This window comes from Tiliqua scincoides, chromosome 2, assembly GCF_035046505.1.
Source record: "Tiliqua scincoides isolate rTilSci1 chromosome 2, rTilSci1.hap2, whole genome shotgun sequence".
Taxonomy (NCBI): Eukaryota; Metazoa; Chordata; class Lepidosauria; order Squamata; family Scincidae; genus Tiliqua; species Tiliqua scincoides.
This window is the reverse complement of record NC_089822.1, coordinates 72,396,553-72,423,081: the sequence shown is the minus strand read 5'-3', so window position 1 is coordinate 72,423,081 and position 26,529 is coordinate 72,396,553. Positions and strand designations below refer to the sequence as shown.

The 26,529-nt window shown below is 43.5% G+C and overlaps 1 protein-coding gene across 4 annotated transcripts in view; it reads right to left on the bottom strand.

Moving 5' to 3' along the window:
• SMARCA2 (SWI/SNF related, matrix associated, actin dependent regulator of chromatin, subfamily a, member 2) overlaps positions 1-26,529 on the bottom strand; it is a 144,483-nt gene that overhangs the window by 117,502 nt on the left and 452 nt on the right. Inside the window, exons 2-5 of one of the 4 annotated variants that reach the window (XM_066617545.1) lie at positions 26,107-26,474; positions 13,184-13,268; positions 11,549-11,807; positions 6,181-6,310 (exon numbers count right to left, since the gene is read on the bottom strand). In XM_066617545.1, coding sequence (XP_066473642.1) covers positions 6,181-6,310; positions 11,549-11,773 — 355 coding nt within the window. In that variant the 5' untranslated portion in view covers positions 11,774-11,807; positions 13,184-13,268; positions 26,107-26,474. Of the gene's footprint in view, positions 1-6,180; positions 6,311-11,548; positions 11,808-13,183; positions 13,269-24,762; positions 25,148-26,106; positions 26,475-26,529 lie in introns of those variants that run through there. The other 3 variants (XM_066617543.1, XM_066617542.1, XM_066617541.1) reach the window with 3 other exon arrangements.

Sequence of the window (26,529 nt, the reverse complement as noted above, 5' to 3'; positions counted from 1 at the left end):
ATGGGGCTACTCAGATCTGAACCACCGAAATTCGTGATAAATCAGAGCAGCCTGGGGCTGGCCCAGGTTGCCCAGGAATGAGGTTAGGATTTGGCATGTGGATTCTGGCTCCACCTCCCGCTCCTGCCTGCCAGCCTCCAGGATACCCACTGCTCGCACTCCCCCGCCAAAGAGCCTCCCTCCTGCCTCCTCCCCACCCTCCCCAGATCCCTGCATCAGCCAAGTTCGTCTGACGCAAACTCACTGTCCCCAGTGCCTGCGACAATGCAGGGAGGCCTGCACACGTCCCTTGCACCGGCCTAACTGCCTCCAGAGTGGCATGAAAGTTCTTTACGGCACTTTCACAACACTCTTGGCCTGGCACAAGGGACTTGCACCAGCTTAAGTCCAGGTTAGTTCTGCACCCTAAGTGAAGAACTGCTGTCAAAGTTACTATCACCGGTTGCAAATAGTATAAGAACTATGATCAGTAGTTCCCATGACCTGACTGATATAAGCTAAGTAAGCCTATTTTATTCAAGTATGACTGTTGGTACTCAGAAAGTAATCAGTAGCTAAATGAACAGAAAAAATTACAGCTAATATAACACAAAACTGTATGCCCAATCCTATGCATGTCAACTCAGAAGCAAGTCCCATTACAGTCAATGGGGCTTACTCCCATGTAAGTGAGGATAGGATTGTAGCCACAGTTTTTTAATATGCAGAACCGCCTGTTAATTACTCCAAATCAGACCATTGGTTCATCTGGCTGACAGCAGCTACCCAAGATCTGAGGCAGAGGTCTTTTCCATCACTTACTATGTGATCCTTCAGACAGAGATGCCAGGATTGAACCCATGACCTACTGCCTATAAAGCATGAACCCTACCACTAACCTATGGCTCTCTTCCAGGCTAGCATATCTTTAAGACTGAATATATTCTGCCACTATAAACACCTTATGTTTAAACACCAAAGCATTTACACATGCTCCCACTTTCTTAAAGTTCAGGCAGTGCACTTAAAATTCCTACGTTACATTTCACTGCTACACTGCAGTAATCTTGTTTGCCAAGTTTTATAACTGAGCCTTGCAGACCCTTTGTATTAGTCTGCTATCGCTCTGCATTGCTATCATCTCACTGGCATAACAAATACGCAAGTCTTTCAGCTGGTGCCTCCTTCTTTCATTTCTGCCCGGCCCACAGGCACATTTGGTCCCTGTCACATATATGCAACATTGGGCAGAAACTGCTTAAGCAAAGTATGTCACCAAAAATTCTCCGCACTCACCTATTCAGCAGTTTAACAATTTACCATAGCATTGCACATCATGAATACAAGAATTAATACTTGATCAGCAGACTGTTTTAAATCCAGCAGAGTGTTGTTAAAACAGTTCTAATTTAGTTAAAAGTAGTTTATAATGTAATGCTCTTGGTTAATGGGGAAGGCAAGGTGTGCCTTTCCTACTTGTTTTATTTTCTTAATGTGCAAGCCACTGCAAGTAGCATCATCAATTCAAACCTTCTTCTAAACAAGTTTACTGTTGAAATTTTAATCAAGACATAAAATGTTAACTCAAACTTTTGATTTTACAGAAAAGTGGCATTATTACAGTGTGGTATGGGGAAAAATATTCTCACCTGGTGTGTTTCTTTCTCTGTTCTCTTTTTTTCTTCTCTTCTATAAAATCATCTGGTCACAGTATGCATGTACTAAAAATGAACAGAATCTGTGCAAGAGCACAGTGGGGTTCTTGCATAGCCTCCATTTATTTTAATGAGGCTTGCACAGGAGAAGTTCCTGGTAGACTGGATCCTGTGTTAACTAGCAGGAGGTGGTACTACTTGGATTTTTCACTCCAAGTACCAAAATGACTTGGGTCAGTCCTGCTATCCACCATAATCATTGCTCCCAGCATCCTGAGATGAAAATAACTGTAGATAATCAACTCGCAATCTGGCTTGAATTCTTTGCAATGCAGGTATGCAACTATATGGCAGATGGTGTGTGAATAATGTCAAAGGTTGGACATCATTTTCTGTTCCAGCACTCTACCTGCATCATACACACAGTTGTTCGCTCAGGAGATCTTGGGCTCTGTGATAAAGTGGCAAATGCAACTAGCCTACCACATCTAAAGATGAGATTCAGAAGCTATTTTTATGTAAACAGAACAAAAAGCAAGTAACATTGCATTACTAGAATGAGGATATATACACATTAAATAACTACTCAGATGGCAGGCTTGCATTTTTTTAAAGGCAGCACAGCAATATGTGGTAACCCTCCCACCGAGTTCAACCACATAGTAACTATCTGAAAGGAGTACTCATTCTATTCCATGGAACTTCTGGAATGCCAGACATGTGGAACATTTGTAAATCTTAAATAAATACCTAAACTGTATTAAAAAAAATACTTCATTTCGGTTGTGAATTCATTGGGGAAAGGACCATGAATGATGCACTTCTGTTAGTGTTCATTTGTTTTAAAAACCACCAGAGATTAACAGTATTTTATACTTACCTTCTGTTCTTAGAGCTTAATCATACAACATATGCTGCTACACTAACATTTGACCTTTCTGAAGCCTGCCCTCTCTTCTATAAGCATCTGAAAACAAAACAACTGGGGACAGGCCAGCCAAGATAACCCAACACGAAGGCTCAGAGAAGGCAAGCACATAAGAACAAGAGATATGAATGGCTGCAGGAAGGATGTCTCTAGCAGAGAATGTGTTCATAGTCCTTAAATCCAGATAGGTTGCATTTGTCTTTAGATACTATCTGGACCAGCAAACAACTTTCTGTCCTCAGTACTGTTCTTTTAGAGCAGTGGTTCCCAAAGACCTCCTTCAGAGGAGGGAACCACATAAGTATTTGCTGGGGCAGGGGGATTGCAGCAACATGATCCCCAGGATCACGCTTCTACCAGGGAGGGGAGGGGAGTTTTCACTTACCTCCAGCCAGTGCTGGCATCCTGGGAGGTCCAGAGGGTCTGGGGAGCCCTCCAATGGGCTCCCCAAGCCTCTGTAAGTCTGTGAAAGAGAAAAATTGGCACTTTTGGTTTTTGTGACAAAACTGGAAGTGCTGCTTTTTTCTCTCTCTTTTACGGACTTACAGAGTCTTGGGGAAACCTGCTAAGGGCTCCCCATATACTCCCCGGACCTCCCAGGACTCCACTGCTGACTGGAGGTAAGTGAAAACCCCTTTCCTCTCCCAGGCAGCAGCACAATCCTGGAGATCGTGTTGCTGCCTTCCCCCCGCCCCTTAAAGGGACATAGGCCAGTGCTCCACTGCCTAGTGGGTCACAACCCACCAGTTTGGGAACCACTAATTTAAAGAGTACGATGGAATCCTTAAATACAAACAGGCTTGTACAACGTATGACCCACCAAGCCAAGCTGTAAGCCTCTAGACCAGGGGTGTCAAACTCGATTCACACCGAGGGCCAAATACCATTCATGGTGCCTGCTGAGGGCCGAAAGTGATGTCATTAGGCAGAAAGTGATGTCACTAAACAGATCACAACCGAAAATAAGCACTTTTTCTCATTTAGGAGCTCATTCACTGCAAATGAGAGAAGAGAAAATACACGATATGAGATAGCCCAATTTTCATGCAGGCTGCCCTTACAGCAGTAACTGCTCAGCATCTGAGAGTCAGAGGGCCAGATAAAAAGCTTCCGTGGGCTGCATCTGGCCCATGGGCCTTATGTTTGACAGCCCTGCTCTAAACATTTGACAATTCCCATTTCTGAAATCCCATGCAGGCAGCAAACACAAGATTTATCCAACTGTGTAGTTTAATTAGGCATCTCACAATTTGTGTAGGCATTAAATAAAACAATATAATTGGCCCACATCTTACACAAGGGTTATGTTCCAAGGTCAGTACATAAAGCCAACATCGTGTATAGTTGAATCTCCCTTAAATCCAACAAATACCTATTGCCTAAGAACTAAAATCACTGTAAGAGAAACACAGGAACTGAAGGAACTACAACTTCATTCTCTTATTTCAGGCTCACTCTGAAGGCATAAAGAGAGTAAATTGAATGGTACTAAACTGTTCATGGCAAATCTGCCTGTACTAAACTGTTGTTTTTCTGTCTTTTGGGGGGGAACCAAGAGCAACTACTTGAATTTGTGCAAGTCAATCATGCGTAAGATGTGGACCAACTATACTGGAACTGACTCCAATTTTTAAAAGTACAAATTTATATAGTCACTTCCCACTGAATTATGGAATGAACCAAAGCAAATTAAAAGAATACTTCTGAGACATAAAACTAAGATCTGGTATTTCATCTGCAAAAGAGGATGTTTTCTCCCCCTGGATGTCAGAGATTCAGGAGCAAAAAGAAATCTCTGCTTTTGCCCTCTGGTTAGCAAAGATACAAAGAATACAGCCAAAGCAGAGGTGTATCACAGAATACCATCATTGCAGTTTCCAATATTGCAACTGGTTATTACCATTGATATACCAGCAATGACCAATTTGAATAGATTATCAAATAATATCAGTGACAATATTCAATAATATTCAGTTACACTACTGCTATCTGAGTCTTAGATCAGGCCTTAGGGATATAAGTACTTCTATTCTTCCCAAGCATCTGAGTGGAGATATCTACTGCCTTTGCCCTCCCTTTTTACACTAAATATGTCATAAACCTGGGCAACACAAGGACTGCTGTATGTCCTTGCTGTTTAGTGTCTGCTAAAAAAAATCAAATCCATACACTTTAAGCATTATATTTGAGAATCTACCTAATATGGTCCAAAACAACTGACCTCTCAATTAAAGTGACCTCTTAATTTAATGGAATTGGAGGGAAAGGGTCAATTGATGCTGAAAGTCTGTTAAATCTGAATACATTTATTACAATACACATGCGCATGTGAAAAACATGTATGACTAGTTTTTGAAGAAGCAGACAACGTCTATTATTTCTGAAGTCTACTAACTGGAGGTTAGTACATTCTGGCGCTGAATATATAAAGAGTAAACATGCCTCTGGGAGTGTGCAGAATCTCAAAAAGCTATGATTTATTCATCCTACCATCACAGAGATGCCCCTCTGCTCAGTCTAAGGGTTGAATCACATACCACAAAACAACTTTTAGGCAATCACCCTATGACAAAGATCAGTATAGAGCCCATTTACATGCCCATGCATATAAATGGATTTGCCTCACCCACAGAAGCACTAGCACTGGAATTCTGTAAGGGAATACTGTACATTAGAAGTAGATGCTGGATGGAGAAAATTGCAGCTGTCTACTGTAAATCATGAGGCGTGGGCAGAGAAACTTTGAAAACTCCTGGTTTGTAGAATTACAATGAAAAGGTCTCAAAGCAAGGAGGAAGATGCATAGGGAACATTATTTTCTTCTCTTATAAAGCTGTTTGCTCTCTTTGATATACAAGTTAGCTATTACTTATTTTCAGAGAAACCCCTGAGAACAGGGGAAAGTAAGACTCATTGTCCACCAGTCTAGAACTGGTGCCTCTCATGCACATCAGTATTGCTGATCATTTCTCTACCTGTTTTCTCTAACCACAGGAGCATGCTGCATGTAATGGTTTGGGACCTATGGAAGTTGCAACAACCAATTGTTCTCACACTTCTGAGAACAATCATACAATCATCATTAATACGTATATGTCAAAACCAGATTACTACATATAAACGTCACTATAAAGCAGAGAGAGCATTGCATATGAAATGCCACTTGCCAGACTAAGAAAAACAGATAAGAAAATCTCAATCTTTAGTTCAATCCATGGGATCTCTAATTTCAAAGAATTCTCAGGGCTGGAAAAGTCCAAAAAAGTTGCTATCAAGCAAAGCAGATAAGCACTGGGCTAGGCAGACCAATAGTATAAGGCAAGTTCAGATGTGCTGCTTTCTATAACGCTTAAGTTTTAGTTAATACCCAAGACAATAGATTTGGGAAAACAGCAAACCATCCCCAAACCCTTAAACATCTATCCCTTACATCTATTATTGAACCCAAGTTCTTAGCAGCCTCTATGGAAATATGAATGTATTCACATCTTAGTTAGTCTTCAAAATACTTTTTTAAAAAGCGACAACACCAAAATTTACCACTGATACTCTGATTCCCTGTAACTTTAAAGACCTTCAAGTGAGCCCAAATATGTCAAAAGCACGACTGATATAAACCTTGGCTGTGCTGATCCATTGGACTTTGAGGAGGCCCCATCCCAGGATGAGGAGGTCGCATACTTGCAGTCTTCATGGAAGTGTTATGCAGGTCCTCGACCATTCCTTTTTCGTGCAAACCATCAATAGGCTGTAAGTTCAACAAATAAAGAAATTCATATAAAGAAATTCATATGTTCATATAAAGAAATTCATATATGTCTGTAGGCTGCTCCCTCTTAAGCCATTTCTGCCCAATGTTGCATAGATGCAACAGGGATCAAATGTGTACACCTGTGGGCTGGGCAGAAATGGGTTTTAAAGCCCAGTGGCAAATGGCAATCTTTTACAAAGAAATTAAAAACATATAAAGAATAGAAGGGTTTTCAAAATCTAAAATGAGAAATAAAAACTAAGAGTCAAGAGGCATTAATTTTCTCAAGTTCACGAAGTGAAGGAAGAAGTGAGTTCAACACGACATGCCAAATTTTTTGAAATCACAACCCTTATACACAAAGTCAAATGGGTTTGGCTTTGGTCTGTCTAATGTAAAGTTATTAACATAACTTAGGGCCCAATCCTATCCAACTTTCCAACTCTGGTGTAGCCACAACGCAACCCCATGGTAAGGGAACACATGTTCCCATACCTTGAGAAGGTCCCAGTGACTGCCCCTCCACCACAGGATACAGCACACACCCCACTGGCACAACAACTGGCACTGGAAAATTGGATAGGATTGGGTCCCCAGATCCTTTATATAACCCAGAAGCAAACAATAGTGGACAGGAAGAAAAAATTTGCTACTCTAGTAGGCCCAACCTCCACCTACAAGGAGCAACTGCTGTAGGAGCATCCCAAAGGCAGTTTTCCTTTGAATGCAAACATTCTACCTCAGGAGTCATGGACGGGGGGGGGGGGAAGAGGGGAAATGGATAAACTCATAGCCTACCCTCAGAAATCAGTGCCATTATGTCAAATCAGCCAAACCTACACCGCATGGAAAACAAGGGCTGTATTCCAAAATCAGCACATAGCAGGCGTATGGTGGGGGGGAGGGGAAGAGAAGGACGTATCGGAGCAATGAGAATAGAACTGAAGGTAGGCAACAAGATACAGGAGACAGTGAGACTGCCATATGGGGACAAGATGAAATCCACACTACATGCAGAAAGTAACACACAACGGGAGGGGGGAGGATGTTGTGTCAGTGGAAAGGAAACCTTAAAAGTACAAGACTAAACATTTTCAAGCAGCCACAGCAGCAATGGACGGAATAAAAGATTTACTTCACTTGCCAGCTGTAACACACAGCACTGGGGAACAGCTATTTAAGGGTGAAGAAACATTTGGCAGCCACGCACTATCGAAAATGGGAGCGCTCTCTCAATCTGTGTGTGTGTGTGTGTGTGTCACGGAGGGGGGGTCTTTCCCCTACATGTGCACGCATAGCTGCAGTGCTCACATTTGTCTGCAAGATCTCCACTCAGTCCAGTCCACACTATCAGCAATGTTTAGATCTCATAATGTATGTAGACGTGCTGAACGCTGGGGGGAGGGGGAGATTAAAGTGAGAAAAGCTGTGAGGAAAATTAGAGGCCTAGTGAGGAAAAAATACAAATAAGTGATTCCAGATTGGGTGGGTACCATGACAAACAATGGAACACATTTTTTAGCTTTCCCAAATACACCACAGCGTTTTGAAACTAGTCTGCCTTTCCCTCCAAATGGAGAGGATGGACTCACAACTCCAAGTGCCTTTCCTTTGGAAGGTTCTCAAAGAACAGACATACACTTAAAGCTGAAGAACTCCTAATTTGCAAACACTGTATTCCTTTTGTACTTCAAACAGATCTGAGGATGAGATGTGGCTTTCAGGAAAACAACTGAGAAAGACCTCAGGGCAAACAGCACTTCAGGCCCTTACAATGGAGATGTACCAAAGGAGACTCCAGGACAAGGTGTTCTGAAGTACAGGACTAGACTTCTACAGACCTTTGACCACCTGTCAAAAAGTAGATATGAGTCACACAGAAAATGGCCTTCTTGATATGGAATGGACTTTTTACAGTATCTGAAGAGATAAAAGTGAAGGTTTTTTCTTTGCCATGATTTTGTACCTCATAGCTCAGAACGTTCCATGGCAGTTAACAGATCAGTGAAGAACTGAAAAGGAGGCAGGGAAACCCTGCAGAGTACATAGTGGGGACAAATAAATGCAGATAGTAATCCAATGCTACCTAAATTCCCCACACTGATGCAGCCACACCAACACAGCACACTCTGTGTCTGTGGGGGGGGGGGGGAAGAATTAGAAAGGTCTCTCAGGGTAATGCTCATCTTAGAGAAAGCCTCCATTGCCACCATGGAGGCATGCCTCTTTAGCAGGTATACGTCCAAGGCGTGTTACTGTAGTAAGGGAGATGGGAGTGGTCAGGATTTCAACACATGCGAGTGCCACTGATACTGCCCCAGTCCACCTCCTTTCCTATCCTCTGCCCCACCCAGGACAACCTTCCCGTCCCTGCACCACCCCGACCGCCATATACCTGTGCTGGTCTAGCGGGAGGCCTCCCATGCTACTGCTGGTTGTGGCAGCATGCTCAAAATGTGCATACCACCAAAACGCATTTTGCAACAGCAGAACTCTGTTCCGCAGTTGTAAACCCCCACAGGTGCCAGGCCAATCCCAGATAGGAGTAGGCAGGAGACATTTCTTAACACTCTTCAACTAAGCAGTCATAAACACAGATAGGACAGTTAAAGAGTTAAAAGGGGAGGGTGAATATGTCAAAAACCTAAGGGACGTCACACAGCCTGATATCCTGACCTTATATAATGCATTATAAAAACTGCTGTGATACTGCACGCCAAGTCCTAAACATTTATTTGGCTATGCACCAGTTCTAGGCCACAAAACCCAATTTCACTCAAATTGTAGGCTGAAGTTTGTCTGCATTCATCAAAGACAGGTTGTCTTTAGTTATTGCAGTTACCTCCAGTTACCTACGTTTTTTCTGCCATTTTGTAGGGGCTGTCTGCCCATTGTGGAAAAACTTCACCACTTCTAAAATAATTCAATTCAAAATTCATCTCAGAAACTAGTTAATGTAAAAACACATGAAGAATTGTTAAGCGTTTCTATGACGCTGGCAACATTAAGTAATTTTTAAACCCAGTGCTTTCAAGTGGTGAGAGTTAAACACACACATGGGTGGATATCAATGTGACAAAGGGCACAATCCTAACCAGGTCAGAAATAAGTCCTATTTTGTTCATTGGGGCTTACTTTCAGGAAAGTGTGGTTAGGATTGCAGCCTTAAAAGTGTTTAACTTTAGTTGGAACATGATATTTCTTACATGGCATTTTCAGTAATTTACATAAAAATTAAATTGTGCAATGTGAATTTTTACCTATCCCAGTCACACACACATTGTCTCCAGTTCTAAATACATATGGAGCTTATGGTAAAAAAAAAAAATGCACAATGACTACCACCATAAAGGATCCCATCGAAGACATCAGTAGAAGTTTTTATCCCTTTTTGGGACAGCAAACCTTTTTATTTATTTGCTTGTTTATTTTCTTATTTATTTATTTAGCTTCTTTGCAAACTTTTGGGGGAGTAGGAAGCGAAATATAAATATTCTTAATTTAGCAATCCCTCCTAGCATGGGGAATACTTTCCTCAAAAGTCAAGCACCGCAGAAAACAGTGATAAGGGAAACATTTGCAAGTGAGTCAGGCCTTGCACTGACAGGGTCTCTGGTACACAGAATGCACTGCTGTCATTAGCTACCAAGGTTTTCAATCACAGCCAGAACAAAGAGCATGGTAGAGAAACAGAGCTAAAGGAAGGGAGGTACTACTGTACAATACAAGTTTTGTAATCTAGGACACATGGGCTACAGAACTTGCAGATTATCCAAATATACCACTTAACGGGGCTCCTTCTGTGGTGTCACGCCACCCTCCTTACTCTTTCACGAGGGACCTTTGGGAGTAGAGATTTCCACTTCCTCAAATGGGTCTTATGAGACATCTCTGCTCATAGTTGGCTCTCAGGACTAAGGAAGGACAGCAGAGCTGCACCACAGAGGGAGCCCTATCAGATAAGTGAGGGAGGCTGCTGGGGGCTTGCTTAACCAACATTTTGTCAAGCAGCCTACTAGTTTAACTGGTATCTCCACCTGCCTGATGTTATAGGTGAAGATTCCAGTTAACTGAGTTTGCCGCTTAACCAAGTGCCAGATAACAAAACTTTTACTGTAATGATGATAAAAATTAACAAGTTAGCTGACATTACTAAACAGTTCTGGCACACCCCAAAGTTATGGCCTGAAACTGTTTTAAAAACCAAACAAACAGTTCGAATTAGACTCTGTAACAGTGGACAATGGAGTTTCAAGATTGTAACCAACCACATGGGACTTATTTGGCTGGCACAGTACTGGACACAATTCAACCTGTCACAAATGCCAGAGCACCCGCAAATGGCTCACCCAGACCACAGGTAAGGTGGCAGCAGGGGCGGATCGTGGGCTGTTCAGGGGTGGATTTTGAGGCTGACAGTGCACGTTGAACTATATCCCCCCTTCCCTGCTCAGACCCACTCCCTGATCCTCCTCAGACGTACACCAGCAAAAGAGCTGGCATGGGTCCAAGGAGAACCAACGACAACCAGGCAGCCTACAAAAAGGTAGGTACAAAATATTTTTACTTACCTCTCTCCCAGTCCATCTGTTTACCCGCCACTATAGGTAGGCTAATTTGGCGGCCCTGCATGTTATGGACTGGCTGGGGATACAATTGGGCTGCCCATGACCAAATTAAGGAATCCTTGCTATAATTGCATTGAGGTGCTATTGCATTAATGCTTAATTAATTGCATTAATGCTTGCTATAATTGTATCTACGTCCCAGAACTGCTGCGTGCTTGGAATGCGGTCTCCGTCCAGACCGCATCCAAGCAGTCCGCCCAGGTGCCACATGAAGTCCCACTCATTCGGAAGACAGGGAAGCTCTGGGCAGTCATGTCGTCTACTCGGCATCCTACAACGCTGTGCAACCAGGTATCCAGGCAGACACAACTGCCCAGAGCATCCCTGTCCCCCAGTTGAGGGAAACTTCGCACAGTGCCCAGGTGGAACCAAAAGGTTCGCTCTGATCCACCTGAACACCAGATCCGGCCCCCGGGCCAGGGTTCTCATAGTGCTATTCTAGAAAAACATTCAATAAACAAATCAGATTACACTCAAATCTCAAAAGCATTCTCTATCCATCAACATGCAATAAAGCTGATACGATATTTTGGCACACAAAACTATAGCTGCTTCTTTTCAGTGGTGTCAAATGCATATTTGGGCACAAAATGATAGAAGTACTTACTTTGTGCATTGGATGCATGCCTTCTTGAGGATAATCATTGGGTCCCATAGTGGGCATTGAATGTGGAACACTTGGAGGTCCAGGACTTGGTCCCATCATGCTGTGGACTGAACTTGGTGAAGGACCTGGCCCTGGGCTAGGACCCAGTATTGGTCCAGGAGATGGTCCCGGCCCTGGGGAAGGACCAGGATGAGGCATTGCACCAGGATCCGTTGGCGTAGACATCTATATTCTGTCTCTTTTTCAATCAACAACACAGCTGTAGGGAGAGAAAAGCACATGTAATTTTAGCGGCCAGTTGTTCACAGTCAGAAAGAGAAGAGACATTTTGTCTCTTACAACAAACACAGCTTGTGACTGTAGTACAACAGCAAAACATATTTTGCCAGGCCTTAGAAATTCTTTCAGCAACTGCTCAGTTTAAAAATAATAATAATAATAATAATAATAATAATAATAATAATAATAATAATAATAATAATAATAATAATAATTTTAACAGAATCAAATTTCATGGGGTTCTGTATTGAAACAAATGAACAGTCGAATTTTCTCACCGAAAGCAGGATTCCAACAGGAAAGAGAGGAATTAAAATAAACTGAAGGATTTTTATCAAAACTATAACGAATGGTTGAAGATAGGTATTTAGCATACAGATTTATATCTTGCCTTTCTGGATATTATGACCAGAAGGCATCTTCCAAAAAATAAGTAACATACAAAATTATATCAAAAAATAAATACTGAAATAATTTTTAAATACAAGAGAAGCAGGAGATAAAGTAAATTAAAACAAATAACACAGGGCCCAATCCTATCCAACTTTCCAGCATCGGTGTAGCCGCAGTGCAGTCCCAAGGTATGGAAACAAATGTTCCCTTACCATGAGGAGGGCTCTGTGATTGCCTCCCCACCAAAGGATGCAGCACACGCCCCATTGGCACAGCAGCACCAGCACTGGAAAATTGGATAGGATTTGGCCCATAGTTCTCTGCCTCTTTTATTATTATTATTATTATTAACAGTATTTATATACCACTTTTCAAGAAAAGTTCACAAAACAATTTACAGAGAAAAATCAAATAACTAATGGCTCCCTGTCCCAAAAGGGCTCACAATCTAAAAAGATGCAAAAGAACACCAGCAGACAGCCACTAGAAAAGACACTGCTGGGGTGAGGAGGGACAGTTACTCTTCCCCTGCTAAAAAGAGGAGCACCCACAGTGCCTCTTATCCAGTTAGTAGTGGTTAACTTTTCCCTTGAAACATTATGATGATGCAGAAAAACAAATCTGAGTTATTAAGAAAAAAAGCAAAAGTGTATGATACTATATGAAACAATAACAGCAACGGCAAAGAGCTCTTTAAATCTGGATGGCTGCAATCAAGTCACAAAGCATGAACTATAAAACATAATGTGGAATCCAGCAACCTAAATATAGTGGTGCATGCAAGTGTACTAAATGGAGAGTGAAGACCTCAGCATGGGTGTGTGCCCATGTGCAAGGAAAAAAGAAAGGAATGTGCCTACATAAACAAAAATGACAAAGTAAGACATGTGGTTATTCAGTTGATCACCAGAATGTCAGTTAATCTAAAACAACAAAAAGTCTTGTAGAACCTCAAAAACTAACCCATTTATTTCAGCATAAGCTTTCATGAGCTACACTGGATCAGATCCACGAAGTGAACTCCTCAGCGCGCAACACAAATGTGTTCCTGCATGTGCAGATATGGAGCCAGAAAAACAGAAAAAAAGTTGTACTAGGTAGGGTCAAAAAGCTTCTGTATCCACCACTATTACTGAGTATTATTATGTAAAGTACAATGATAATTCACAACAATAGTAAGCAATTACCCTGCCCATACTGAGTTAATTAGGAGGGCTGAGGAGGAATAATAGTTATCCATTAGCACCTATACCACGAAATCCAAGAAATGCAGTGACTATTCCTATATGAGGTCAGATGTATGAGATCTGGTTGAGTCAGTGTTTCTTGAACTCTGGGCTGGGACCCACCTGGTGGATCACGAGCCATTTTCAGGTGGGTCCCTATTCATTTCAGTATTTTATTTTTACTATATTAAACTGGATGCTACCATAGTATGTGACTGCATTTGGGAAAATATTACAGATCTGTACTATGCATACATACTTTTAACAATGATAGTAAATGAAACTAACTTCTGAGTATGGGTAGGATTGCAGCCTAGGATTGTTGAAGAAAACTTTCCTGCTTGATGATGTCACTTCATGGCACCACTTCGGGTGGATCCTGACAGATTCTCATTCTGAAAAGTGGGTCCTGGTGCTAAAAGTTTGAGAACCACTGGGCTGAGTTATTTAACAATGTAGTGAGATAGGAAGCCTTCATCATTGTTCAAGTCAAATCAAATCGCATCAAATGTCCTGATAAACTCCAGTTCAGCACTTTCTCACTGGAGCCTCCCTTTTCAATTCCTGTACTGCAAAACAGAAACTTTTGGGTCAGCAGTGGAGTGAAGACTGCTTCACACGTTACCATCTTAAGGATGTGTCACAAACTTGTGCAGTCCCAAAGGTTGCAACCCTATAAACTGTGGTAGTGGCATAGCTAATGATTGTGTAGCCCCGCACCAAGCTCAAAATGATGCCCCGAAAGTGATGTCACACCCGAGCTTTTAAAAATGTGGGAATGGGGAAAAATCTGCCTTTTCCCCCCAGCAGCTCACCGCCCACTTCCTCTGCCACCTCCCTCCAGGCTCCCCCCTATTAACACCTTATGGGTTCCCTGCTGTATCATAACAACACCTAATTGGCTCTCAGAACAATCAGTCTCATTGGTCAGTTTTCAGTTAAGAAAATCCAGTCTTTGTTACATAATGCAGTTGTGTTTTTATTTTCTAATTATTTGGCTATAACTTTTGATAGAATAGAGGTATTTTGACGTGGTTTATTTCAATGCATTCTGAATTAAATTCTGCATCAAATGGCATATATACAGCATTTCTCAAACTTCGAGGGAGCTTTACTCCCTCAGTAAGTCCTTGCGGGGGGAGAGGCTAGGGCAGCATTTTGCAAGAGGTGCTTTGCTCCTGCTTTTTCTGAACATTCCAAGTCTCGGGGAGCGCTGCAGAAGGTTGCTCAGGGCTCCCTGCACCTCCTGCAGACTCCAGCAGTCCTATCTAGCTAAATGTAAGTACAAAGTATCCCCTTCCCCCCCCTTAGCAAAGCGATCCTGGGGGTTGCATTGCTGCCTCCCCCCTTTCCCCACCCCTTAAAGGGACAGGGGAAGTGTTACACGATCCACCAGTTTGAGAACCACTGGTATACCACTGATGGTATTAATCGAAAATACCAAGGTTTTCACAATTTTGGCCACTAGTGCCAAGCTCAGGTTGTTGCCCCCCTAAAGTATGATGACTGGAACATTTGGTACCCCATGCACCCCCTTAGCTACACCACTGAACTGTGGAAGTGGAACACGATATAGAAGCAGCCTCTCATAAAAAGCAAGTGTATTCTCTTTCTCCACAAGGGCTCGTTCATGCTCAGCCCACTAGTATCCTACCAAGTACATTGCATTAAGGCAGACCTAACCCTTCTAAGAACCCCTCCCCACACCATGCTTTATCTTAAGGCACTCAACAGGCCATAGCAATTAGTCACAAAGAACAAGAAGCTCCCATTCACTCAAAATAATGAGGATTGTCTCCTCCCTCAGACTATGTTACCTGCCTTCAATGCTTCTGGTCTGTGGTTACTGTTTTGGGAACTAGTACTCTGCCTGGCCCCAGAATACACTACCTGTTTCTGGAAGGTGGTCCAGATGAGCCTTTGGCCTGATCCAGTGGGGCTCTTATGTTCTTAAGCTCCATTTAATTTAATAGGACTTACTCCTGGGTAAGTATGTATAGAAGGAAAGCCAGTGGAGACCAGGAGGCCTATGAAGAGATAAGTTTAAAAGTTTTTTACTTTTCTAGGCAGTCTTGTTCCACATACAGCATGTGCTCCATCAGTGGTGCTGTATGATCTGGGCTGGCGGGGAATATGACTGGGCTGTCAAGCTGCAAACCTATATATACTTATCTGGGAGTAAGGCCCATTAAACATAAAGGGACTGAGTAAATGTTCATAGGATAGTGCTGAAAGATTGGCTTCTTTCCAATTCCATTATATTACAGTCTGGCACTGAATATGCAGCAATACTCCTCTATTTTAATAATTTCTTTTGTAAACACTGTATTCTTGCATTTTAATATTCATTCTCTGCCTCTGATTAAGCCAGGCAGCGAATTAGAGCCGTTGAACTTGCTTAAAATAAACTGCCTTGGGAGCCCGGTCCTCCCAGGGCAAGACTTGGAAATACCTCTGAAGCTACACTGCAAAACAAACAATAACTGCAGAATACCATGGGAGGCTCATTAGTCCCAAACATCCCCAAAATATTATCACAAAAGGAAATGTTTAGATGCACAGAAGATGATCCACTGGGTTGCAAAGTGCTTACAAAGATGCATGGGTCAGGTTGCAACAGAGTCATTTCTAAAGAGTAAAACGTTTTTACAAGGGACAGGTGCACTGTTGGAACACACACCACTGTTAAAAAGGGAATCTTTACTGTGAACCTTCCCAGTACTGAGAAAAATCAAAGTGAAATATAGCACTGATAACACAAATGAGACTAATTTTAAATAGAAACTGCTACACAGCCACTGTGAAAAAGCAATAAATAGGAGCATCACACACCATCTTTCAGGGTGTTGTTCATTACCTGTTCCTAAGTCCATCAGTTAGAAACACCACTTTTCCTGCATATACCTGTACACAGATGTTAGTTTTTGAAACGTCACCTTGACCACAGCACCATTTAGATTGCAACCACTTATGCATAACATCAGGGCCTCTGAGAAGAATTTTATTAGGGGGTACAAGTTTCTTTTGGGCCTCTTCCCAAAGAGGGTGGGGTGAAACAGAGTGGGGGGTGACAATGGGGATGGAAAGAATGGGGGCAAAAGAGGAAGGGGAAAAGTGGCAACAACTGGAATAGTTTTCGGAGACCAGGTCTACCAGTTTTCGCAATGCAAAGCTCAAGTCTACCTGCTTGCCTGGCGTTGGCAGCTAGATATGGAAAACCAAACACGCTCTAAAAGTCTCTCTAAAATCTTTCAAATATAGAAAATCATCACAGGAAATTAGTATCATTGTATTTGGGTTCACACTAGAATGGAAAGTGTCTTGTGTGCACCAAAATCTACTTTTGCAGCAGCTGCAGTCCCTGAGTCATCTACACTCCTTCATGGTTAGCGGATTCACAAACCAAACCTGTAGCAGGTCAGTTTCCTTCCAGATGTGACACTGTTAAGGAATGTGTGTATTTCTGGGACTGATGTGTATGGCTTGTGGCAGTAGTCACCACTATGTGCCCACGTTAATGCCCCCAGCACCCTGCATGGGCAGTGAGTCTGGATGAGATTGGAAAATGTAAGAATTCAGGAAATTTCTGGGCCCCCTCCTTTGGCTCCTGGGCCCCCTTTCTGACCCTGGACCCAGGTACAGATTAGCCCCTTTACCCCCACCTCCTAGGTCCTGCATAACATGTACAAGAATTTGCAATCAAAGTTTTGTTAACAGATTTGTAGCTGTTGGCTCTGTACAAATAATAATTAAGGCTACAATTCTATACAATACACACTTTCCCAGGAGTAAGGCTTATTGGACACAATAAGTGACTCTTTTAAAACTGTCTTATTGTTTTTATCATTCTGTCTAATGGGACAGCATTATGGAATTTAGAAATTACATTATGCTATAAAGAAATTTGTTTTACAGAAAGGATAGGTGAAGTGCCTGTGATGGTGGGGCAGGCCTCTGACTGCAGGTCGTCCCTCTAACACCACCACTCTGTGCTCCACAATGTAATCACACTTCCCCCCCTCCACAGCCTGCAGTGGAGGTCAGGTTACCTAGGTTACTCCACTTTCCCCACTCCATTCCCCACCCCACTGTAGTGGAGGTCAGGTTACCTAGTGTCTTGGGTAGGGAACAATTTTGAACCCCACACTAAGGGCCCAATCCTATGGGCCAGCTGTACCACTGGACCTTGTGTTCCAATGGTGCAGCCTGCTTTATAGCTGTTGCAAAAGGTGATATATCACAGAGTGCAACTGGACTACCTCCAGACACACATTTTCATGCACATACGCGCACTGGTGAAAAACAGCTTCACCTGTGTTACAACAGTACTCACTTGTAAATACACACTCCTATTTATATTCCCATCATTTGCAGAAAGTATCAAGGTTTCATCAACAAATGTGCTGTGCAAGGACAGCAAGTATAAATGAAGAAAAAGGGAAAAATGAAGAAGGAAAGGGAAGGCAAAGCAGTTATAAGAATTCATCTAGGGCACACAAAGCCTGTGCAGATCAAAACAATAGTTTGGTTTATATATCTTCTACATGTTAAACCCACTAGGGCAGTGGTTCTCACACATTTAGCACCAGGACCCACTTTTTAGAATGAAAATCTGTCAGGAAGTGATGCCATGACCGGAAGTGACACCATCAAGCAGGAAATTTTTAACAATCCTAGGCTGCAATCCTACCCCCGCTTACCCAGGAGTAAGTCCCATTTACTAACATTGTTAAAAGAATATAAGTACATAGTAGCTTGTTAAAAGTACAGTTCTGTAACATTTCTCAAAATGCAGTCACATACCATGCAGTAGTATCGAGTCTAATCTATTAAAAATAAAACATTGAAATGAATGGGAACCCACCTGAATTTGACTCACGACCCACTGAGTGGGTCCCAACCCACAGTTTGAGAAACACTGCACTAGGAGAACAGTCAGAATGATATAAACAGAAACAAGCATCTGACACATCATCATAAAAACCAAAGTTTAACCTAGACAAGAGTGCTAGACTCACACTGTGGTATTCTCAGGTCACAGAATGCTAAAGTGGACAGTCTTAGCATGATAGGTACCTGGTTTGTTATCTAATTTGTTGCTAGGTATCCACATCATTAGGGTCCTGAATTCATAAATCGTTAACTACGCCTGCTAGAATATTCAAGCCTACAATTAGGTTACACTTAATTGCAGGCAGGAGTTGTGCTCTGCAATTTAAGCATGTTTAAAACTCTTATCCACTGCTGGCTTGAGGAAGCACTGGAAATGTAGAACAAACTTGGACTGGATTTAGAAGGCTGCAGTGAGGGAAGTGCCCTCACACTGTTGTTGTCTATTATTAATCCATGCAGTTCTGGCCAACCGTTTTGTTTTTCAGTTCAAACTCAAGCCAAGTAGGCTACATTTGCTTACAATTACATTAATTAAGATAGGCAAATGCTCAAAGACCATTTTACCCCTGCCTTGAAAGAATTACTCAAGGACCATGCCACAAATTCTGCAGTACTTCATTATATCTATCCTTGCCAGCTTTCTAGCACCAATGCAGCTGTGACAACAGGACATGCACTGCATTCTGCAGTGGGGAAGCAGTCAGGGAGGCCTCCTCAAGGTAAGGGAACATGCATTCCCTTACCTCGGGGCTGCAATATGGCTGCATTTGCACTGAGAAGTTAGATAGGATTGGGCCCTGAGTTGCTAAGTAAACACTTTTCTCCACTGTGGAACATGACACACACTCCATTCAGTATTATTTTTGAGGGGAGGGGGGATCTAATGATCTAATGCTTAAATTACAGAACATAACTTCTACCTGCAATTAAATATAACCTAATCATAGACTCTAATATTCTAGCACTGGTAGATTTACAAACTTAGGACCCTAACAATGAGGATACCTAGCAACAAATTAGATCACAAATCAGATACCTCTCATGCGACAACTGTCCAACATTCTGTGGCAGCAATTCTTAAACATTTTGCTCTCCAGAGCCCTTTACACTCCTAAAAGGAGTCTTGGGGAGCCCCAGAACACTGGTGTATGCATGGAGTGGTGCCCAGTGCCCAGTTCAGTGTAAATTCTTATATTTCAAGCATAGCACTATCAGGACCGACCTGGCTTTACAGGTCTAAAAACAAATAAAATGGACCTTAATAGTTGAAGCCTGTTTTATTCTTTGGAGGGTGCTGCCTTCTGGAGCATTTGTTGAGCTCCACTTTCATCAGATTGGGACCATGCAGCTAGCCTTGCATTCCGCTTTGCCTGACTCGACCAGGAGCCAAGGCAAGTTTGCTTACTCACAAGTAAACGCGACCTTGTGGCTTACTTTCTCTTTCCATAGGGCTCAATACATTTGTCTGCTTGGAGGGAGAGACTTCCTTTTTGGGTGTTTTTGGGGGGGCTGCTTTCATTGAATAGGAACCATTCCGGTGTCATTGGATTCCTCTCAGCCTGCCCTTTCCGATGAACTATGGCAAGTTAGCCTATTCACGAGTAAACACGCAATATGGCTCGGTTTCATTTTCCATAGGGTTCCATGAATTTTTTTATTTCTGGTGTTTTGGCCATAATTCTTGATGAAAAGGAGATATTTCAATCCGGTTTTTTGCATTGCATTCCGTTGGAAATTCCGCATCTAACGGTATATGGCATGATGGGGTTATTCCTAACCTTTGCAATGTTAGCGATGTTGGGAAATTTGTGGTGTGTCACCCCCCAAGGGTGGTACCCGGGGCGGACCACCTTCCGCCCCGCTCTAGCTACACCACTGATCTTTATGATTCTAAAGTGGCAACAGCCAGGATATGAAGTCATTACAATGCAGCAGAGAAGCCCTGCAACTGCCTTTGAAATGGCTTTACTCCTGTCTTCTGCACACCATTCAGGAGGCAGCCATACTCCTTCCACACACAATAGCCATTCAGAGAGAGGGCAATGAGATACAAAAACTGCCTTACTCTGAACGAGCTTCGTTTGTCCACAATGATAGCATCATACAGTCAAACCTGATTAAGTTCAATGGTACTTAAAGGGCCATAGTTCAATGGTAGACTACATACCTTCCATAAAGAAGGTCCAAGATTCATTCCCTGGCATTGCTAGTTAAATATCATGTAACAGGGTTGGGATTATGGAGAGCCACTGCCAGTCAGTGTAGACAGCTGTGCACTATTGATCCGACTCAATATAAGGCAGCTTTATATTTATTTTAAAAAGTATTTCCATGCTGCCTTTCTTCTCTACTAAGGTCATTCAAGACAACTCATAAATTCAAAACAAAAATACCCAAATTAATAATATACAATGAGAAAACTAGAGATCAGCCAACTCAAACCAGACAAGGGGGCAATTCCTCAAGGTAGATACCACAATAAAAGATGGGGTTTTAGGGTCCAATCCAACCTAGTGTGCTCCTATTCATTTGTCCTCCTATTCATTTGTGCTCCTATTCATATTCATTCAAAGGGAGGGTGGGGAGAGGGCAGGGAGGAGGCGTGTCGGGGGGGAGGAAGTGGGGCTGGAGGGAGACGGGACCAGTGGAGCTTTGCTCCACCAGATCCTGAGCCTCCATGTTGGGCCATCCGCCTGATACGGAGACTCTTAATTCTACGGCGACCTTAGGGGTCGCCTTTCACCTTATCAAAAGGAAGGGGACGAAATAACATTTTCAGAAGCATGGATTGACTGTGGTTAAACTAAAATACCTGGGGAGCCTAACCCACTTCCCAGCAGTGACATAAGGGAATTCATTGCCTTACTTTGAGGAGGCCTCTGTGAGTGCCACCCAACTGCAGGATGCAACACATGTCCCACTGGCACAGCTAGGCCATTGCTGGAAAGTTGGTTTGGACTTGGGCCTTGGCTACCTACAGTTAATGCCTCGCCATCTTTCCATGCACTGCAACCAAATGTCATAATAAGTATACTTTTGAATCTGCAGTTCTTGGAGGTTGCATCTGTATGTGGACAGAGAACTCCTGGACTAGACTCAATCACTCAGACAGCAATATGATTGCACTTCACTAACACACACTCAATGCAAATGAGGGGGAAACTGTAGGAAGGAGATGGAAATGTGGACCTGCATATAATCCCAGCCACAGAAAAGTCATCAGTAAACCACTTTCTGAAGTTTTTTATTGAAAAGTGGTTTACAAATCTTCTTAATAATAATAATTTTGGACAGCAACCTCAGCACTGCAAGAACATTTGGAGAGCCACTCATCTGGGAAAAGCAACAAATCCTTTGAAAAGAGGAGTTTGCCAGACACCCTTCAAAAGCCATCTTGTAAGACATGGGCACATCCAGGCAGACAGAGCTGGTAAATATTTTCTGCTTTTCTTCAAGGTTTGTCAAGGAGAGTGTGTCTGCACATTATTAGAAAATTGATTGAATATCTGCTTTACATGACAGTCCACATAAACACCAATCAGTGTCAATGTAATTTGGGGGAGGGGGTATCATAATTATTGTTTGTGAGCGCAATGAGTATTTTGCAAACTAGAGACAGAATCTCTAGAGGGAGCAAGACACCCACAGGGGAAACAAACAATTTTGCACATATGTTTGGCCACGGACTTATAAACATGTTAAGACTGGGATTTCCAAAAGGCATGGGACACTATTTCCACTCGCTCTTCAGGGAAAGGGAAGAATGGGGTCATATGTCCCCAACTACTGCGAGCCCAATTACTTCAGTATAGGGATGTGGCTGACATGGACAGTGTCTGTAAGAGTAGAAGGAAGAGGTAGCATAAGGGGTGCAATAGAAATCTGACAGGTGGGAAAGAAGCAGCATGTGACCACATATGTCATTATGTGGCATTAAAAATACCAAACTCCATATTAAGGAAAAAAAAATTCCAGTAGTCTCTATCTTTATTATCAAACTATGTTTCAACACAACTGAGTTAAAAGGGGGGCTTGTCCATCCATTACCATTTTCCAGCAGTCATGTCCAATTTCTGGTTCTAATTAGCCTCCTAACACGGGATAGCCATCAGGTATAATGCTGATGATCTGTCTTCATGAAATAATCACACTACAGAAACTCAACTGAGGTGAACTCTGAACAAGCAGGGGTGCTTCATACAGAATTATCTTCAAAATAACAGGGACCACAGGAATACAATGGAAATATTTTAATGGGTACATGTAAGTGTTCCCATTTGCTCCCAACTGAGAAGGTTCCATGCACAGAACACTGGGGTCACAACAATAATAATCAGGTACTCAATAATTTGAGAGAAATAAAAAGTGCAGACTAAAAAAAGATACAATGCATCTCCTGATCTTAACTTCAAAGTCAAACAAAAGTGTAGGGGGGAGAGATATTAATTTGAGTTATATTTTCGAAAGATGCACATTAAATAGAATTCCAGCATTAACAGTATAAAAATGCCAGCTAGAGGGCTTTTTTCTTGTCAGTCTCAACCCTCAGGTGTTGGTCAAAGCACTCTTCAGATTTGACAAGGAATGCTCCCAGACCACTTTAGAAGTGAACAAAAGAAAAGATCTAAGACTGCTTTGAACGTACTCTGGTGGCACATACTTTCTATGAAATCCTGCAGTATATCTAGTCCTAAAGCACAGGCACAACCCAGGAGAAATACTTATTTAATGAACCATTACCATCACCTCTGTCAAGCCCACATGTTACATGATCCACTTAACTTTAAATTTGCTCGAAAATGTTCAAAACTGATAGGATTTTTTTTCTTTTTGTTTCATAGGTCTGATGAATTACAGATGGACATAAAAATCTGTCTCTAATTCTGTCCTTCTGCTACATCTTTTTTTCCCCTCTGCAGTAACAAAGGGACTCCAGAGGAGAAAAGGAAAAAAAATACAACAATGAGAATAATAGGGCAATTAGGTTCACAAAGAGAAAGTGTGCCTAAATTTGCATAACAATACACCGACTCACACAGCAAAAGCTGCCCCACCTCCTAACATGTAGCTGTTATAGTACTAAAGGAATGGAAGACTGGATTTACATCCATTGTCCAGTTAGTGGCTGGAATTAAAGGAAGCTGAAGTAAAGGGACTGAAGGACACACAAAAGAATGAAGGCCAGAGAACAATGCTGTAAATGTCAAATACCATGTAAACTGAACAGCTCCCATGCTGGGTTTTTCCCCTGTACAAAAACAGGAGTTCATTCACAAAAAAAAAGTTCAAGAAAGTTCCATGCCTACCACTCTTTATGCAAATTACATGCCTCTACAGAACTGCAAAACTTCCCAAACTGATTTTTTTAATTTAAATTAAACGCTGACAAAAAAAAATACAATTGACACAATCACATTAAGATGCAAGCACAGAAAGCAGTTAGCTTAAAAAAAAACAGTAGTAAAAGTAGTTAATCAACCTCTCTTGTCTGTTGTAAATTGCTGGTAATAGGATGTAGATGAAACACTTCAGAACTTAAAGCTCTCCTAATTCATGTCTCAAACAAATGGAGGACTCCAGGAACTCTATCCCATCAGGCCTGGTAATGTGCTCCATGCACAGCAGAAGAGACCAGGAGGAGGAGAAGGGGGCCATGCGCTTCCTAAGCAAACTTCAGACACAGCATGCAAAAGAGAAGCTGCACATCCAGTGCCGCCCAATGCACATTCCCCCCCCCAACTCAGTCCCCCTCCTCCTCCTCCCTCTAGGCTTGTTTTTCAAAGCAGATCAGAGCTGGGAGACTCTTCCGGGAGTTTGGCAGACTCCATAGGCCTCCACTTTCTGATTGCAGCACACCCTGGTAACATGGGCTTGCACATGCCCAAGCAGGGAAACAAGCCACAAAAACGTAGAGCCCGACTCTACGCATGTCTACTCAGAAGGAAGCCCCATTCTAGTCAATGGAGCTTACTCCTAGGAAAGTACAGATAGGATTGTAGCCTTAGAGTTCAACCCTATGCATGTCTACTCATAAGGAAGTCCCATTCAAGTCAATGAAGCTTACTCCGAGGAAAGTGTGGTTAGGATTGTAGCCTTAGAGACCAACCCTATACATGTTTACTCAGAAGAAAGTCCCATTCTCGTCAATGGACCTTACTCCCAGAAAAGTGTGGCTAGGATTGCAGCCTGGAGTTCAACCCTATGCATGTCTACCCAGAAGGAAGTCCTATTCTAGTCATTAGAGCTTACTCCCAGGAAAGTGTGGCTAGGATTGCAGCCACACACGTACACACTGAAAGGAGGCAGCCTGTGAAAGTTTTCGACCCCCATCGGTGGGGCACAGCAAACGCCTCTTTGCAAACGAGCAGCCCGCTTCCCTCTCTCCTTCCCTCCCCCACGTCATGGCTGCAGAGACTCCTTTACCTTTCCGAAGTGACACCCGCAAGGCGATCTGGGCACGCGTGCATGCACACAAGGTGGGCGAGCAGCAGCCAGCCTGGCGCGAACAGGGAGCGAGCGTGCCTGCCCCAGCTAGGCCCGTCCTTCCTCCATCACCGGGTGTCACCCTGATCAAACATGTCTGTAGCAGAGAGAGAGTCTTATTTGGCTGCTGGGTGACTTCCTGATTCTCTCTCCGCCGCTGATCACACGCAGGAAAAAAAAAAGAGAAAGAATCCACCCCAAGCAGCGCGAAACCTCGCCTCTTCCTCTCTCTCCCAGCAGCACAGAGAGGAGGCTGGCTTCAGCTGTCCTCCTCCTTCTCCAGGCTCGCTCTAGCGCGCGGCCACCAGTGGCAAGCGGCAACCTTTGCGCACGCCTTCCTCCCTCCTCTTCATCCTGCACCCCCTAAACTTTTTTGGGCCCCCTCTCTCCTCGGGCCGAACCACAGCCACAGCAGCAACACAAAATCATGGCGAGTGTGATGATCAGACTCTGCTCCAGTCGGGGAGCAAAGGCACAAGCGCAATGGTTTTTTTGCGCACACACAGAAACACCTTTGGAAATCCACAGAGAGTCAAGGGGGGGGTCCCCGCTGCACAATCTGTCTGGAGTGATGATGATGATGAGCAAAAGGCTGCTCTGCAGGCAGCCCATGGTAGGGAGAGGGGAGGTGGAATGGGAAAGCCAGGCTATTTTAGGACACGCGTCGCGACACCTTCGCAGCAGCAGGACTGTGCACTTAAAACAACACAGCCCCCCCCCCCACCATTCCCCCTCCCCCCAGCCATTAAGAGAGGCCAAACTGGGAGGCAACCAGAACAGCAAGCTGGAACTGGTCTCCCCCCCCCCCCCCACTCCTGTGCGTAATGTTTGTGACAGTCAGACAGGAGATTATCCGGATCATGGCCTCCTTGGCTTGTTTGGTTCATGCTGCTTCCTTCCCCCAGCCACCCCCTCCCATCTTGATTCCTCGGCCACAGCCAAACTCAGTGTTGAGATTGGGTGGGAAGGGGGTCCCACGCGCATCAGCCCCCAGGCGAAACCCTCTCCCTCTTTGCAGGACGCTGCATGTGTGCGAACTTCCCCAACACTCCTGCAGCGGCTTGTGCCGCCCCCAGCCACACGCACCCGTTTCCCAAAGAGAAGGCAGAGCCCTCCTTGCCATTTCCAGACTCGGGGAGGGAAACCAGGGAGGAGGCGGGGGGGGGGGGTCGCGTGGAGGGCGCGGGGATAAACACCCTTCCAACACCACTCCTTATTTACAGCCACCAAAACGCAGCTCAGACAATCAACGCGAAGGGGGAAAAGGAGAGCAGCCCAACCTACCGGCGGCCCCATCGTAGCGGGCGAGCAGCTCCTGGAGGGTTTGGGAGCTTCTTGGAATCTATTTCTGGAGCTCGCTCGCTCCCTTGCCTGCCTGCCCGCCTGAAGTGTCTCCGTCTGTTGCGATGGTTTTGTTGTGGTTTCCTTTCTCTAGTCTAGGCTAAGCTCCCTTTAGGAGTCATACACTCGGAGCAGCGGATTGTTTGACCGTCGCCTGCTTTCTCTCCTCGCCTGCCGTTGCAAAGATCCCTTGGAAATCGGCAGCCCTCCTCTTCCTCTCTCCCGACCTTCTTCTCCCTGGGTTCAGCTGACTCACAAAGTCTGCGCGGCTACGCTTCCCTTCTTACGGAATATCACCATCCAGCGTTTTCCTTGGGGGGGGGAGAAATTATTCTTCCCACTGAAAACTTTGTTTTGATTTTTGGG